The sequence below is a fragment of the Durio zibethinus genome, chromosome 10 (assembly GCF_047325235.1).
Source record: "Durio zibethinus cultivar Kanyao isolate XHJ-2024 chromosome 10, ASM4732523v1, whole genome shotgun sequence".
Classification (NCBI taxonomy): Eukaryota; Viridiplantae; Streptophyta; class Magnoliopsida; order Malvales; family Malvaceae; genus Durio; species Durio zibethinus.
The window spans coordinates 25,512,920-25,524,799 of record NC_143171.1 but is presented as its reverse complement, the minus strand read 5'-3'; the positions used below and the strand labels follow the sequence as shown (position 1 = coordinate 25,524,799).

Genomic DNA, 11,880 nt, shown 5'->3' with positions numbered 1-11,880 from the left:
TTAGATAAATTTTTTTACTTAGAGATTTAAAAAAAAATCACTACTTGGATTTTTTTAAAATTTTATCCTTGATAATTTTTTCATTTAATTTTATAATAATTATTGATATTTAAAAATTATATAATAATATAATTATCTAGAAATAAATTTATTTATTAAAAAATGCATACTTTTATAAATATTTTATATTTTTGTCTCTTTTAAGAAAATTATTCAAATTAAAGAAAAAAATAAATAAATAAAATTTTTATATTGAAAAAAGTTTCTAAATATTCTAACACTTTGGTAATTTTTAGAAATATTTTCTCACCTAGAAAATTTTCAAGAATATTACTAGGATTTCTTGGAGTCCTATCATTGAAAAAATCTTCATTTTCTTTAAACATTCAATAATAAAAATTCTCACAAAAACACATATATATATATGTATATATAATTATCTATAGTGTTGATACTTTCACAAGCATTATTAATGATTTCAAGGCAACCTTATTTTATAAAAATATAATTATCATGAATAATGTAAAAGCATTCAAACAAAAAAGATAAAAAAAAATGTATAAGTATTATACCACAAATTTGATGTTGAAGCCCAAAGTCGCAGGTCCACCAAGTTTAAGCGCTTGAAGCCCAACTATCACCCAAAATGTTGTGTAGGGAGATTAAGCCACTGAAGTGAGTTGGCTAATAGGTCATGGGCCACAGGTTTTGGTTAGCCAGTTGGGTAGGTTAGTTTTGACCCAATTCATTTTTTTTTTGTTATAAAAGCCAAATTTTCTTGAAAATCATTTCCAACCTCTTCTAAAAAAAAAAATCTCATCTTCAAAGAAAAACCAATAGCTTTCCACCGAGTTCCTATTGACACCATTCCATATGCAGATCATCATGCCTATAGCCATCATTCGCCATTACCAATGGCCGACAACTCTGATTTTCCCCTTTTTTTTATTTGTCTTTCTCTTTTTTTTTTTCTCTTTCCTTTTTTTTCCCAAGAACCAAAGCTCGAGTCGCCTAAGCTCCTCCTCACTTTGTCGTTCTTCTGTCGCAAATGATAGCTTGCTACCATTTCTTCTTCTTTCACGAACCCAATAACCTTATTAGGAGTTCTCTTAAGCCTAATAATTCATAAAGCTTTTACTTTATTTATTTATTTTATTTTATTTTTAAGAGAAGTAAGGCTTTTTTTTGTTGAATAAAGAGATTTTGGTGCTATAGTTCCTCCCTACAGGGAAGATTTTGATTTTTTATTTTAGATTTTGGTTTTGGGTGGTTTTTTTGTTTTTATTATTTTTTTTTATATCTTATTTGTGGGTTTTTCTAGTGATTTTTTTTATAGGTTGGAAAGGTTGTTTGGGAGTGGTTTCTAGTGCAACTTAAGGGTTTTTATGGTGGGTAGTGAAGGGGAATAGGGAGTTTTATTTTTGTTATGGGTTAAGAAATAATGATGAAGGCAGATAGTTTCATGGTGAAGGTTTAGGATTGGATTGGGTGGTTGGTAATGAATGTGAGACAGTTTGTAAAGGGGTGGAAGGGTGTTGGTGGGGTTGTTACCTCCTGGTTGTGGGGAATAGTTTTAGGGAAACAACAGTGGGCTTTCAAGGAAATTGGTATAGGCTCTAGTGTGTGGTGTGGGCTAGTGTGTGTAAGGGATGGTTTTGGTGAGGTAAAGGTGAGCCAAAGCTATTCTTTTGGTTGTGATTCGTTTAGTCATAGGCCAAAGTCAATATGATTCAAGGCTGGGGAATGTCGTAGCTAAGATAAATAAAGGCAATTAAAGGATGACTTTTGGTTGTGATTTTGGTATGTGCTATGGGTTGGTGCATGTAAGGAAAGGTTCTGGTGAGGTGGGGGTGAGCAAAAATTGACCTTTTGGTCATAATTCATTTGGGTGTAGGCTAGGGTTGATACTAGATAAGATTGGTAAAGGTGGTAGCTTGAATAAGGGTAATCAAATGATGGCTTTTGGTAAGGGGCTTGTGCTAAAAGGTAGGCCGAAGCTAGTATTGGGCAAGGCTAGTGAAGGGCTTAAGTTGGGTTTATACCAGGGCAATGGAATGGAGGTGTTATTGTTTGGAAGGATTTTGGCTGGTGGCTGTGGATTCTATATTGAAGAGGATTAATAGCTATCGACGAGGTGCCAAGCCGGGTGATTTGAGGCGTAGATGAAGGCTTGAGTTGGGTTCTGGTAAGGTGTGTAGAAGAAAAAAACTGTGCTAGGGTGAGTGAAGGCTAGGTGATGGGATTTTTAGGTGTTGGTTGATAGTTGGGTAAGGTTGATGACTTGGGAAAAGAAGCCGAAACTTGAAAAAAATTGTTGCTTCCCTTGGTGTCGGCCCCTCCTTTTTGTGTATCTTCATCTTTATTTTTATTTGGCAATTTTGTAACAACAATCCAAAGCTTCAATATGGTAAAGTAACGGAGTACAAAGTAGTGGTAGAGTGTAGGGTTTGAAAATTTCAACCTCACATGACCTAAATTGCTAGCTATTGATTTGTTGTTTTCTATTTTTCTGCCCCTTTTTTGTAAATTTTTTAATTTAATTTAAATTATTTTTTTATAATTTTTTAATTAATTTGATTAATTTTAAATGTTGATGATGATGATGATGATGATAATAATAATAATAAAATTAAAAATGACTAATCCGAAATAAGCTTAAACAAATCCAATTCGATTTAATGCTTAAACTAGTGCAAATAAGAATAAGTAAATTAAGCATAAAAATCAAATAAATTCAATTTGATCCTAACAAAATTGGGTTTTTTCATTTCTTTTGATAAAGAAGATCATGGTTGTGTTTTTCTTTATTATTATTATTATGCAAAGAGTATTACATTTGAATTTGAAGCTTAAATCAGTTAATCCATACAATCGCTCTTAAAATATGGCATTTAAAAACTTGAAATTTAAATTTTAGCATATGTAACTTTTATTTCTATCTCAAGTTACAACTTCTTTTATAATATATATATATATATATATATATTACAACTCTAAATTAGAATTTTTATTGAAATAAAATTCCTTTCTTACACAACTCAAGTTTTAATTAGTTCGAATGGGGTTTAGCGGCTTTGCATTATGACAATTAGGAAAAAAAAAAAGGATTTTAGTTTTAACTTTACAAGAAAGCAATCAAGTTATTGCAACTATATATATATAGGATTATAAAAATATTCATAATAAGCGAAAATGATTTTCCTCATGCTTCTACCAAGCTTCATCGATCCCCTTGCATGATGACAATATTGACGGCTTGAGGCTAGCTACAAAGGAGTAATATAGCTTGAAAATTTGCAATTTGGTCATTTTCTTATTTTATTGACTTATTTTGGCTCTTATTGATCCTACTTTGACAACATGAATTTTTCTATTGAAAATCAAGGTGATATTCTATCTCATATTTCTGATGACTATCAAATTTAATATATCATTACCGGTTTGTTTTGTACAATTGTGAATGAACCCCAAAAGCAAAAATAGATGCATAATTAAATAGAGCTTTTTTCACTTCTAAATTGTGAATTCCACACTTCAGTTGATGACATGTTTGTACCATTGAGCAATGCAATTTAAATGAGTACATTACTAAGAATTATATATACTTGAATTTTTTTTTTGTTCGGAAACAGAACACATCACATGTTAAATACTTGAAAATAGTTTATAAATAAGTGACATGGCGATGGAGAATAGTTTAGTTTGAAAACATTACTATTAGAAAATAATTTGCTGGCCTGATTATAGAAGGTTGGTATTAGTCAATAACCTTCATGTGGGTTTTTCACGTCGGGAACTTGATTTATGTTTATGAGGTGAATTTTCACATATATAGAAAGAGATGGAATAGCTTAGATTGTAAGATTTTGACCCATTTTTGTAGGCCCAAGGTTAAGGAACGTGCAAGAAGGGTTCTCAACGAGGGCATTCGGCCATTTGACCAAAGGATCTTTACCTAATTATTAAATGTTGTATCACTTGCTATCCATCTACCAGACAATATTGGCTATAGCAAACTTAGCAGGACAATTAATTTAAATATTTAAGCACAGTCCTTTTGCCCTCCCATTATCATTATTAGCACATGGTATACATTTTTCTCAGTGAAAATTCCCATAACTTTGAGTAACCAAAACAATCATAATTGACTGAGCAAATGCTTAGATACCCCACAAATGTTAAAATTAATTGCTTTTGAAAGACAATTAAAAATGAGAAAAAACAATCTTAAAGTTTTAATTAATCATATCAATATCATTGGTCTTACCAGTAGTATTTCAAGTAGTTGAGCTGCTAATCTCTTACGAACTGTCTATTTTTAACTGAGTGCAATCACATTAATCTCAAAGCTGAACTGTTTGCCTAACGTTTCCATAATCATTAGTGTTAACTACTTTCTACAAAAAAAAAAAAAAAGACTCTAAATCCAAGATGCATGGATAAATCCTTTTTAATACGTTAACAAATTGTTCATTGATTCCTTTCATGTATACAGCAAGATGTGTTTTCAGGAGGGGTCAAGTGGGTCCAGTTTTGGCCTCTGGCCGCTGATCTGTTCATATGTGACATAAAATGAGGAAAGGAATAGAAAGGGTAGCTTTTGGATCAAGGTTATAAGAATTAATATTTTTCCCCAAAAGGGGTTTTAGAGGAATTTTGAGAGAATCTCATGGATTTAAATATAAAATTGAAATTATTGTGTTGATAGTTGGTCCAGCCTTGACCCAAAAAACTTTAAATAGTATTCAAGCAATGATTAATTTAGGCAAAGAAAAAAAAAACATTAAAATAGTATGATACATTGGAAGGTTGCTCTGTCATCTTATCTTTGATTTTCAGGTGTGTGAAACCAATTTGATTTTGAAAAACCCAAAAAACAGCTGGTTTTGGAGTCATATTCAGATCATTAAATTGGATTGAAACAGGTTCATACGGGGTTGAGAATAAAAAGGAGTTGAATTAAAATTCTTATTCCCGTGACTTGAGTTTCCATGAAAATCCATTCTTTAGAGAGAGCTTAGCTTGGCTCAACTTAAGCTCAAATTCTCACCAAAGTCATCGTGACTTTCGCATAAACACGCTCTCCCTTAGAGTAAACCTGAAAGGGCGGCCCTAGCTTCGGAGGCAGAACCCTTTCCAGGAAGCTTATAATGGCTTTGAAACAAGTGAACTAAGCTCGTACTGTAAACTTGGTTCTGTCTTTGAGTTCATGTCCAGGAACTGCTTCAGAGCATAGGCTCCAATTGTTTCATCAATAGTTTAGCTTCGAATTTCAGGATTTCGAACGCAATTAGGCCTTTGCGTTTTATATCCAGTTTATACAAATTTTCATTAACTTGTTACCGTACTCTGAGGAGAGAAGTAAAAGTAACAAGGATGAGAAGAATGATGTTGATAAGGTTGAAGATGTGATGCTGCCTGGTTTTCGATTTCATCCAACAGATGAGGGATTTTACCTTAAGAAAAAGATTCAGCAGACACCTTTGCCCATTGAGTTGATCAAGCAAGTAGACATATATAAACATGAACCATGGGATCTACCAAGTGAGTTTTCATCATTTCCATACTCTATTACATGAGTACTTGATCAGAATTTGGCTTTACTTTCCTTCTATGGTGATTCACTTTACTCAAATAAAGCAAATTCATCTTTGTTTGGCTTCCAAGAAACTTAAAGAAATTTCCTTTCAATCCTTAGTGATAGATTCTGGATCATAAGCTCACAAAAGTTTCAACATCACTGCTGTCCAGTGTCCAAAAACTTGTCTGTTACTTTTTCTTGGTCCCTCTAGCTATGAGGAAAAGTTACGAGTACTTTTCTTTTTTTTCATTTTATAAGCAGAGCTAGCAGCTTCAGGGGAGAAAGAGTGGTATTTCTACTGCCCAAGAGACCGTAAATACAGAAATAGTGCAAGGCCTAACAGAGTCACAGAAGCCGGATTTTGGAAGGCAACTGGAACAGACAGGCCTATTTACTCATCTGATGGCACCGAGTGTATTGGTTTGAAGAAGTCCCTTGTGTTCTACAGAGGAAGAGCTGCCAAAGGGATTAAAACAGACTGGATGATGCATGAATTTCGGCTACCTTCACTCTCAGACTCAACACCACCAAATAAGCTTTTAAACAAAAGCCTTCCTGCTAATGTAATGATCGTTGAATTAATTGTCCAATGTTTTCTTTAATTATGAACAGTCTGAAATTATGAGTTTCTTTAATTTGCCTTATTCCACAGGATGCATGGGCTATTTGTAAGATATTCAAAAAGACCAATTCAATGGCTCAGAAAGCTCTTTCTCACTCTTGGATATCCTCATTTCCAGAAACTACAGCATCTGATATACTCCACCAAGGTGTACCTTGCACTAAGTTGAGTCAATTCAGTTCAGAGAACATTTCTTGCAGAACCGAAATGGGATCAGCAATACAGTTATGCAGCAATAGTGAACTACAAAAAGTCTCCAATGCTAGTTTTTCTGCTCCAGATATTCCTTCTTATAAATCATTCAATCCTACAGTCCATAGACCAACTTCACTTCCTGTTTCCAATGGAGACCTTCACTACAACTTCATGTTTTCACGGCTTGATCACATGCTATTAAGCCCACCATTGATCACTGATGTTAGCAAGGCCTCCGACAGTATAGATTTCGGAGGGCAACAACACCAATACAGCGGCTTCTTAATCAGTTTAACCCAAGATATGCAAGGCAATACAGGTGTAGGAGAAAGTGAGGAGGGCACGAGGAAGAATTCGAATGCAACCCCTGAGGATAACCGTTGGGGGACTATCCAACCAATAGGATTTCCTTTCAGCTTGTCTCCAAATCTACCATGGGATTCACCTCAATGTCCAAGTGAGATGTCAACTACTTATTCAACTGACAAATGCTATACTTAAACAGCTGTCTACTAGTTTTGGATTATTCAGTTGGAGCTAGTATGGGCAGCATACCTGTTCACAGTATTATTGTACAGTTTTCACATATTCCAACTATCTACACATCCTAGTCTAATATTTGCTCTCATTTATTTGTTTCCACTTATTCTTCTTTCCTCCACTTGCCAATACAGGAAATTTGTTATTTCCTTTGTCCCACCCACCTTCCTTATTTCCTTTGAAGGGGAATGGAGTCTGCCTAGATGCTATATGAGAATCAAATTAAAAATCTTTTTCAATTCAAACACCTTTAGTTTAAAGTATAATAATTTGTTAAAACACATAGAAGGTCACAAATAATAAAAATTATCCTCCCTTCAGTCTTCATTTCTTAAAATTGTAACAAAGCATTCATTCATCATGACATTATTGTAAAAAGTTGCAAAAATTTTGTCCTACATAAATCACGCCTGAAGAGAAATGGAAGAATTAAGAGTGGCTGCGAAGGCATATTATGAATCAGATCCGGAGAACATCAAGGAAAGGGCAAATGGATTTTTCGACGCCATGAATCCAAACAGAGATGGCAAAATAAGACGCGAGAATTTCATGGTGATGATGAAGCAAAGAAACCATGTACGGATGATGAACAGGGAGTTGTTCAATCTGTTGAACAAAGATGGGACTCGAAAACTTAGTTTTTGGGATGTTTTGACATTGTACTACATTAAAAAAAACTGCTGAAAGGCCATTTTCCGATGGACGGTGTTACAAATTTTAGTGAAACTTTCACTTAATACACAAATAATTCTTTATGTAGTTGGGGCCATCTTGGATGTATAAGATGATGAAAAGAATAGAATAATAATTATTTTATATTATAATTGATTTATATATAAAAAAGGGATAGGATTTTAAGGAAGATTAATTAATTTTTTGATATAAAGTGATTCAATGCTTTCAAAGTGAAGAAATTTAGTTTTAATCCATGAAATTAAATTTACATGTTTTATTATACCCTTAAAAATTACATTAATAATTTAAATTTTATAAACTTTGAAAAATGATAATTTTGATCAATAAATAAAATTATCTTATCTAAATTATTGCACATATTAAACATAAAATAAGATAATATTATTTAATTTAATCATATTTATAATATCAATTTATCCTATCCAAGGATTTAAATTATGGTCAAGGTTATATTTTTGTCGTGTTATGTTTATCATGGTTGCAAATATAACAGAGATCATCGTAGTTATTGTAGTCATGAATTTTTTTTAATTTACACAACTTGATACAAAATGAAGTAATTATAATTATAATTATAAAAATTCTTATTTTGTAATTTAAAAAGTGGTTTATAATATTTTATTTACTTAGAAAAAATTATTCATAATTTTTTTGAGACTATATAAAGTATTTATATTTGATTTAGTAACAAATCTTTCCTTAAGAAAAGTTCATATTTAGTATTAATTTCAGGCAAACTAAATATATATTAATAAAGTAAAACATATTAAATGTCAAGTATCATATATAATAATATTACAAATTTAAAAAATATAATTTTATTAGATTATAAAATGCTCGATTTATTAAGTAATTTATTTGTTTTAACATATTTATTAATTTAACATTTTTACCATAAATTACTTTTTATTTATTCTATAATAAACAACATTTTCAATTATTATTTAATTATACAAAAAATAATCAGAACTAATCTAATCTTAAAAAAATTAACAATAGAAAAATCATTACTAAAATTCAAATATAAAATCATAAATTAATAAATTTTTCTCTAAATAAAAATCCCTATTAGACAAAAATTAAAAAATTCCAAAAAAAAATCCACAAACCCCTTATGCCTTGCATTTTTACCATTAACTCTTCACTCTTTATTTTCCTTAACTTTTCCCCAATCTCCAACCCATTCTCGATTTCCCTCTCATTTTTCACCCAGGTTATCTCTCATCCCAATTCCCACAAACCCAAATACCGATTTCAACATTCCTACACACCCATAATACCAATTCCCACTCACAGTCTCTCTATTTGCCTCTTAACTCTCTTTTATCAAGAGTTTCAATTTAGCACACATAGCAACTTTCACCAACAGAGTCCAGTTTCATTCAACAAAAAATCACAAGAAGCTTTCAAAATTTTCAACAAAAAAAGTAATTTAAGTGTTGCATTGCTTGTGCTTGATGTTTTGTAAGGATGTATTTGTGGATTGAAGTCTCTACCAGCCTAAGATAATTTTTTATTTGAAGATTTTAACCTAAATGATTTTTTTTTTTTTTTGCTTTTTACATAGAATGTTTGAACCAAAAACGAAGTAGCGATTGATAACAGACCGATATTACCACTACTCATCGATTTGCCATTTTTCGTGGTGGCTACCTACCGCTACTGTCGTGATTCAAATTCTCGTCCTTTTTTCGTTAATAGCAGTGGCAGACAATGGCGTTACTATGAAATAGCGGCTGCTACATCGCTACTCCACCACTATTTGAATCTCTGTTCTTGTTCTATTATAATCTTATTCATCAAACACATTTTATAAGTTCTCATGTTATTGAATAGCATAATACCTTACCACTATCAAAAATATATATACCTTAATTTAGCATTGCTATTGCATTTCAAATATATATTTAAAAAATGTGATGAGAAAGTATAATTAGAAATTCTGAGTGTTTGGTGTTACATTGAAAAATTGATGTGAGTAATTGAAATGTTTAAAAATATATTTACAAAATAATAGGGTAAATTTTAGAAATATTCCAAGTGGTTAAGACCGAAATGAAAATTCCCATGAGGTTTAAAACGTAACACTTAACTACTTTTCAATATGTTGTATTATTTTTTTTACTCAAAACCATTACTTTTTTGTTTCTTTTTATTTTTTATTTTTTTTCTTCTTCTTCATCTCAATTCATCCTTTCTCTCTAAAAATTTATCTTTTCTCTCTAAAATTTCATTCTCTCTCTCTAAAATCAAACTAATTTTCTCTCTAAACGTAGACTAATCCACGAATAGCAACTTTCAAACTACCAAAACCTCTACACCACCACCTCCATTACAAGTTAATATCACCACCAGCCTTCATTGTTAACTCATTTTCTCTCACTAAAAATTCATTGGATGTGTGCAAAATGGTTCAACCCTAGAGGAGCCAAACTATAAGTTCTGTTCATTTGCAATGGATGGAAAAATATATAATTAGTTTGTCTGCCTTAATCATGCTTAATGAATTCTCCATATGTTTATTATATATCTCAACATTTGTTGGTTTTTAGTTCTTTATCGTTTTAGTGTCATTACCCATGTAACTATTGCTCGTGTGTATAATTGTGATGTTCATCAATGAAGAATTTGTCAAACTGCTGCTTTTACAACAGCTAAGGATTCATGAACTAAGAATACCATTCCTTAATCTAGAGGTGGAGAGTAAGCTCCTATTCTCCCATTTCGTTAGTAAGGTGAATGGGTTTTCTGTGTATTTCTAAATTAATCTAAAATTTTCCTTCATGGTCTACCCATATCTACTCTTTCCAGTCCTAGATTCTTGGTTTTATGGAGTGAAACATATGCTTATGTTGCTGGGAGCAGTTTTTGATATATAAAACTTTTGGACATACATAAGATGTAACAACTATCTTCATGTGATTATTAGTTTCTCAGAGGTGTTTTATTTTCTATTAAATTGCAGTAAAGCTTTTGGTATAAATTTGAAAATTGGTATGGGGATAACAAGGCCTCGAGCTTGATTTAATGTGAAAGAAATTGTCGGCAAAACTTGACCAAGTTAGATGACAAGTTGTCCAAATAACTGGGTCTTTTAAGTTGCCTCTTAAATGATGTTAGTAGCACCTTATCCATATTAAAAAAGGTTTTCATTAATGAAAGCTTTCAATTATATTTATCTACTTAGGTCAACAATGAAAATGGTGATAGGCTTAATGTATGTGAAATCAGGTGGTTTTGGGGAATGAATTTTTAGTGAGAGAGAATGAGTTAACAATGAAGTTTGGTGGTAATGTGAACTTGTAATGGTGGTGGTGGTGTAGAGGTTCTAGTGGTTTGAAGGTTGTTATTTGTGGATTGATTTGGGTTTAGAGAAAGAATTGGTTTTGTTTTAGAGAGAGATGATGGATTAAGATGAAGAAGAAGAAAAAAAATAAAAATAAAAAACAGAAAAAGTAATAGTTTTGGATAAAAAATAATAAAATAAATCATATGGTAATTAAGTGACACGTTTTAAATCTCTAATGGATACTTTTATTTTGGCCTTAACCATAGAGTATATTTATGAAATTTACTCAAAATAATAAAATATTAGAAATATAAACATGATAAAGTAATTTTTTATGCAAAACACACTTTTTCGCTGCAAAAGCATTTCTTAAGAAGCTTTTTGATTTGGGTTGGAAAATCAAGTTTTTGGATTGAAAGCCAAAAATTTTTATCATTTAGCATTGTGTTTACGTCAAAAAAAGCTTTTGAATGCAAAAACTACTTTCAATAGCAATGCTAAACAAAATCCAAATCACTAAATAAAATATGTTTATCAACTCATCTTACAATTGTTTTACTTTTAAAATATTAAATGTTACTGTTGACTGAAATTTGAATCAGTTAGCATGTTATTAAAATTAGTATTTAAAGGTTGTAAGTTTGAAAAAGTATAAATGTATAATATGTTCTTCAAATAAATAAATATTAAAAAATGATAAATTAGGAAATTTTAAATAAATTAAATGTTACTTTGCTATTAGGCCTACACAAAGAACCTAGTCCTTGTAACACTTTTATTTAAATCTAATAATCTAAAATATAATATAGTAATACAACACGAACACGATTAGAATAAAAGATACGAAAATGACATAATTTAAAATTTTAATAATAATTATGTATGGGTTTCAAAAAAAAAACGCATTTCGACATGAATTATGACATATAATTTTTTTTTTTAATATAAAATCTCCTT

At 31.0% G+C, this 11,880-nt stretch overlaps 1 protein-coding gene across 1 annotated transcript; it reads left to right on the top strand.

The window, feature by feature from the left end:
• Positions 1-1,498: 1,498 nt before the first annotated feature.
• Positions 1,499-7,014, top strand: LOC149516600 (uncharacterized). The gene is made up of 4 exons (XM_089766294.1): positions 1,499-1,669; positions 5,316-5,544; positions 5,843-6,144; positions 6,234-7,014. The coding sequence occupies exons 1-4, from the start codon at positions 1,499-1,501 to the stop codon at positions 6,897-6,899; spliced, it is 1,368 nt and encodes a 455-aa protein (XP_089622420.1). The 3' UTR covers positions 6,900-7,014.
• The last annotated feature ends 4,866 nt before the right edge of the window (positions 7,015-11,880 follow it).

What these genes read in the sequence shown, in the direction of transcription:
- LOC149516600 (XM_089766294.1), top strand. Translation starts at nt 1,499, where the DNA reads ATGAATGTGAGACAGTTTGTAAAGGGGTGGAAGGGTGTTGGTGGGGTT. An exon ending in ATGGTTTTGGTGAGGTAAAG is followed by an intron (nt 1,670 to 5,315) that starts GTGAGCCAAAGC and finishes TTTTATATCCAG; the next exon opens with TTTATACAAATTTTCATTAA. An exon ending in ACAAAAGCCTTCCTGCTAAT is followed by an intron (nt 6,145 to 6,233) that starts GTAATGATCGTT and finishes CTTATTCCACAG; the next exon opens with GATGCATGGGCTATTTGTAA.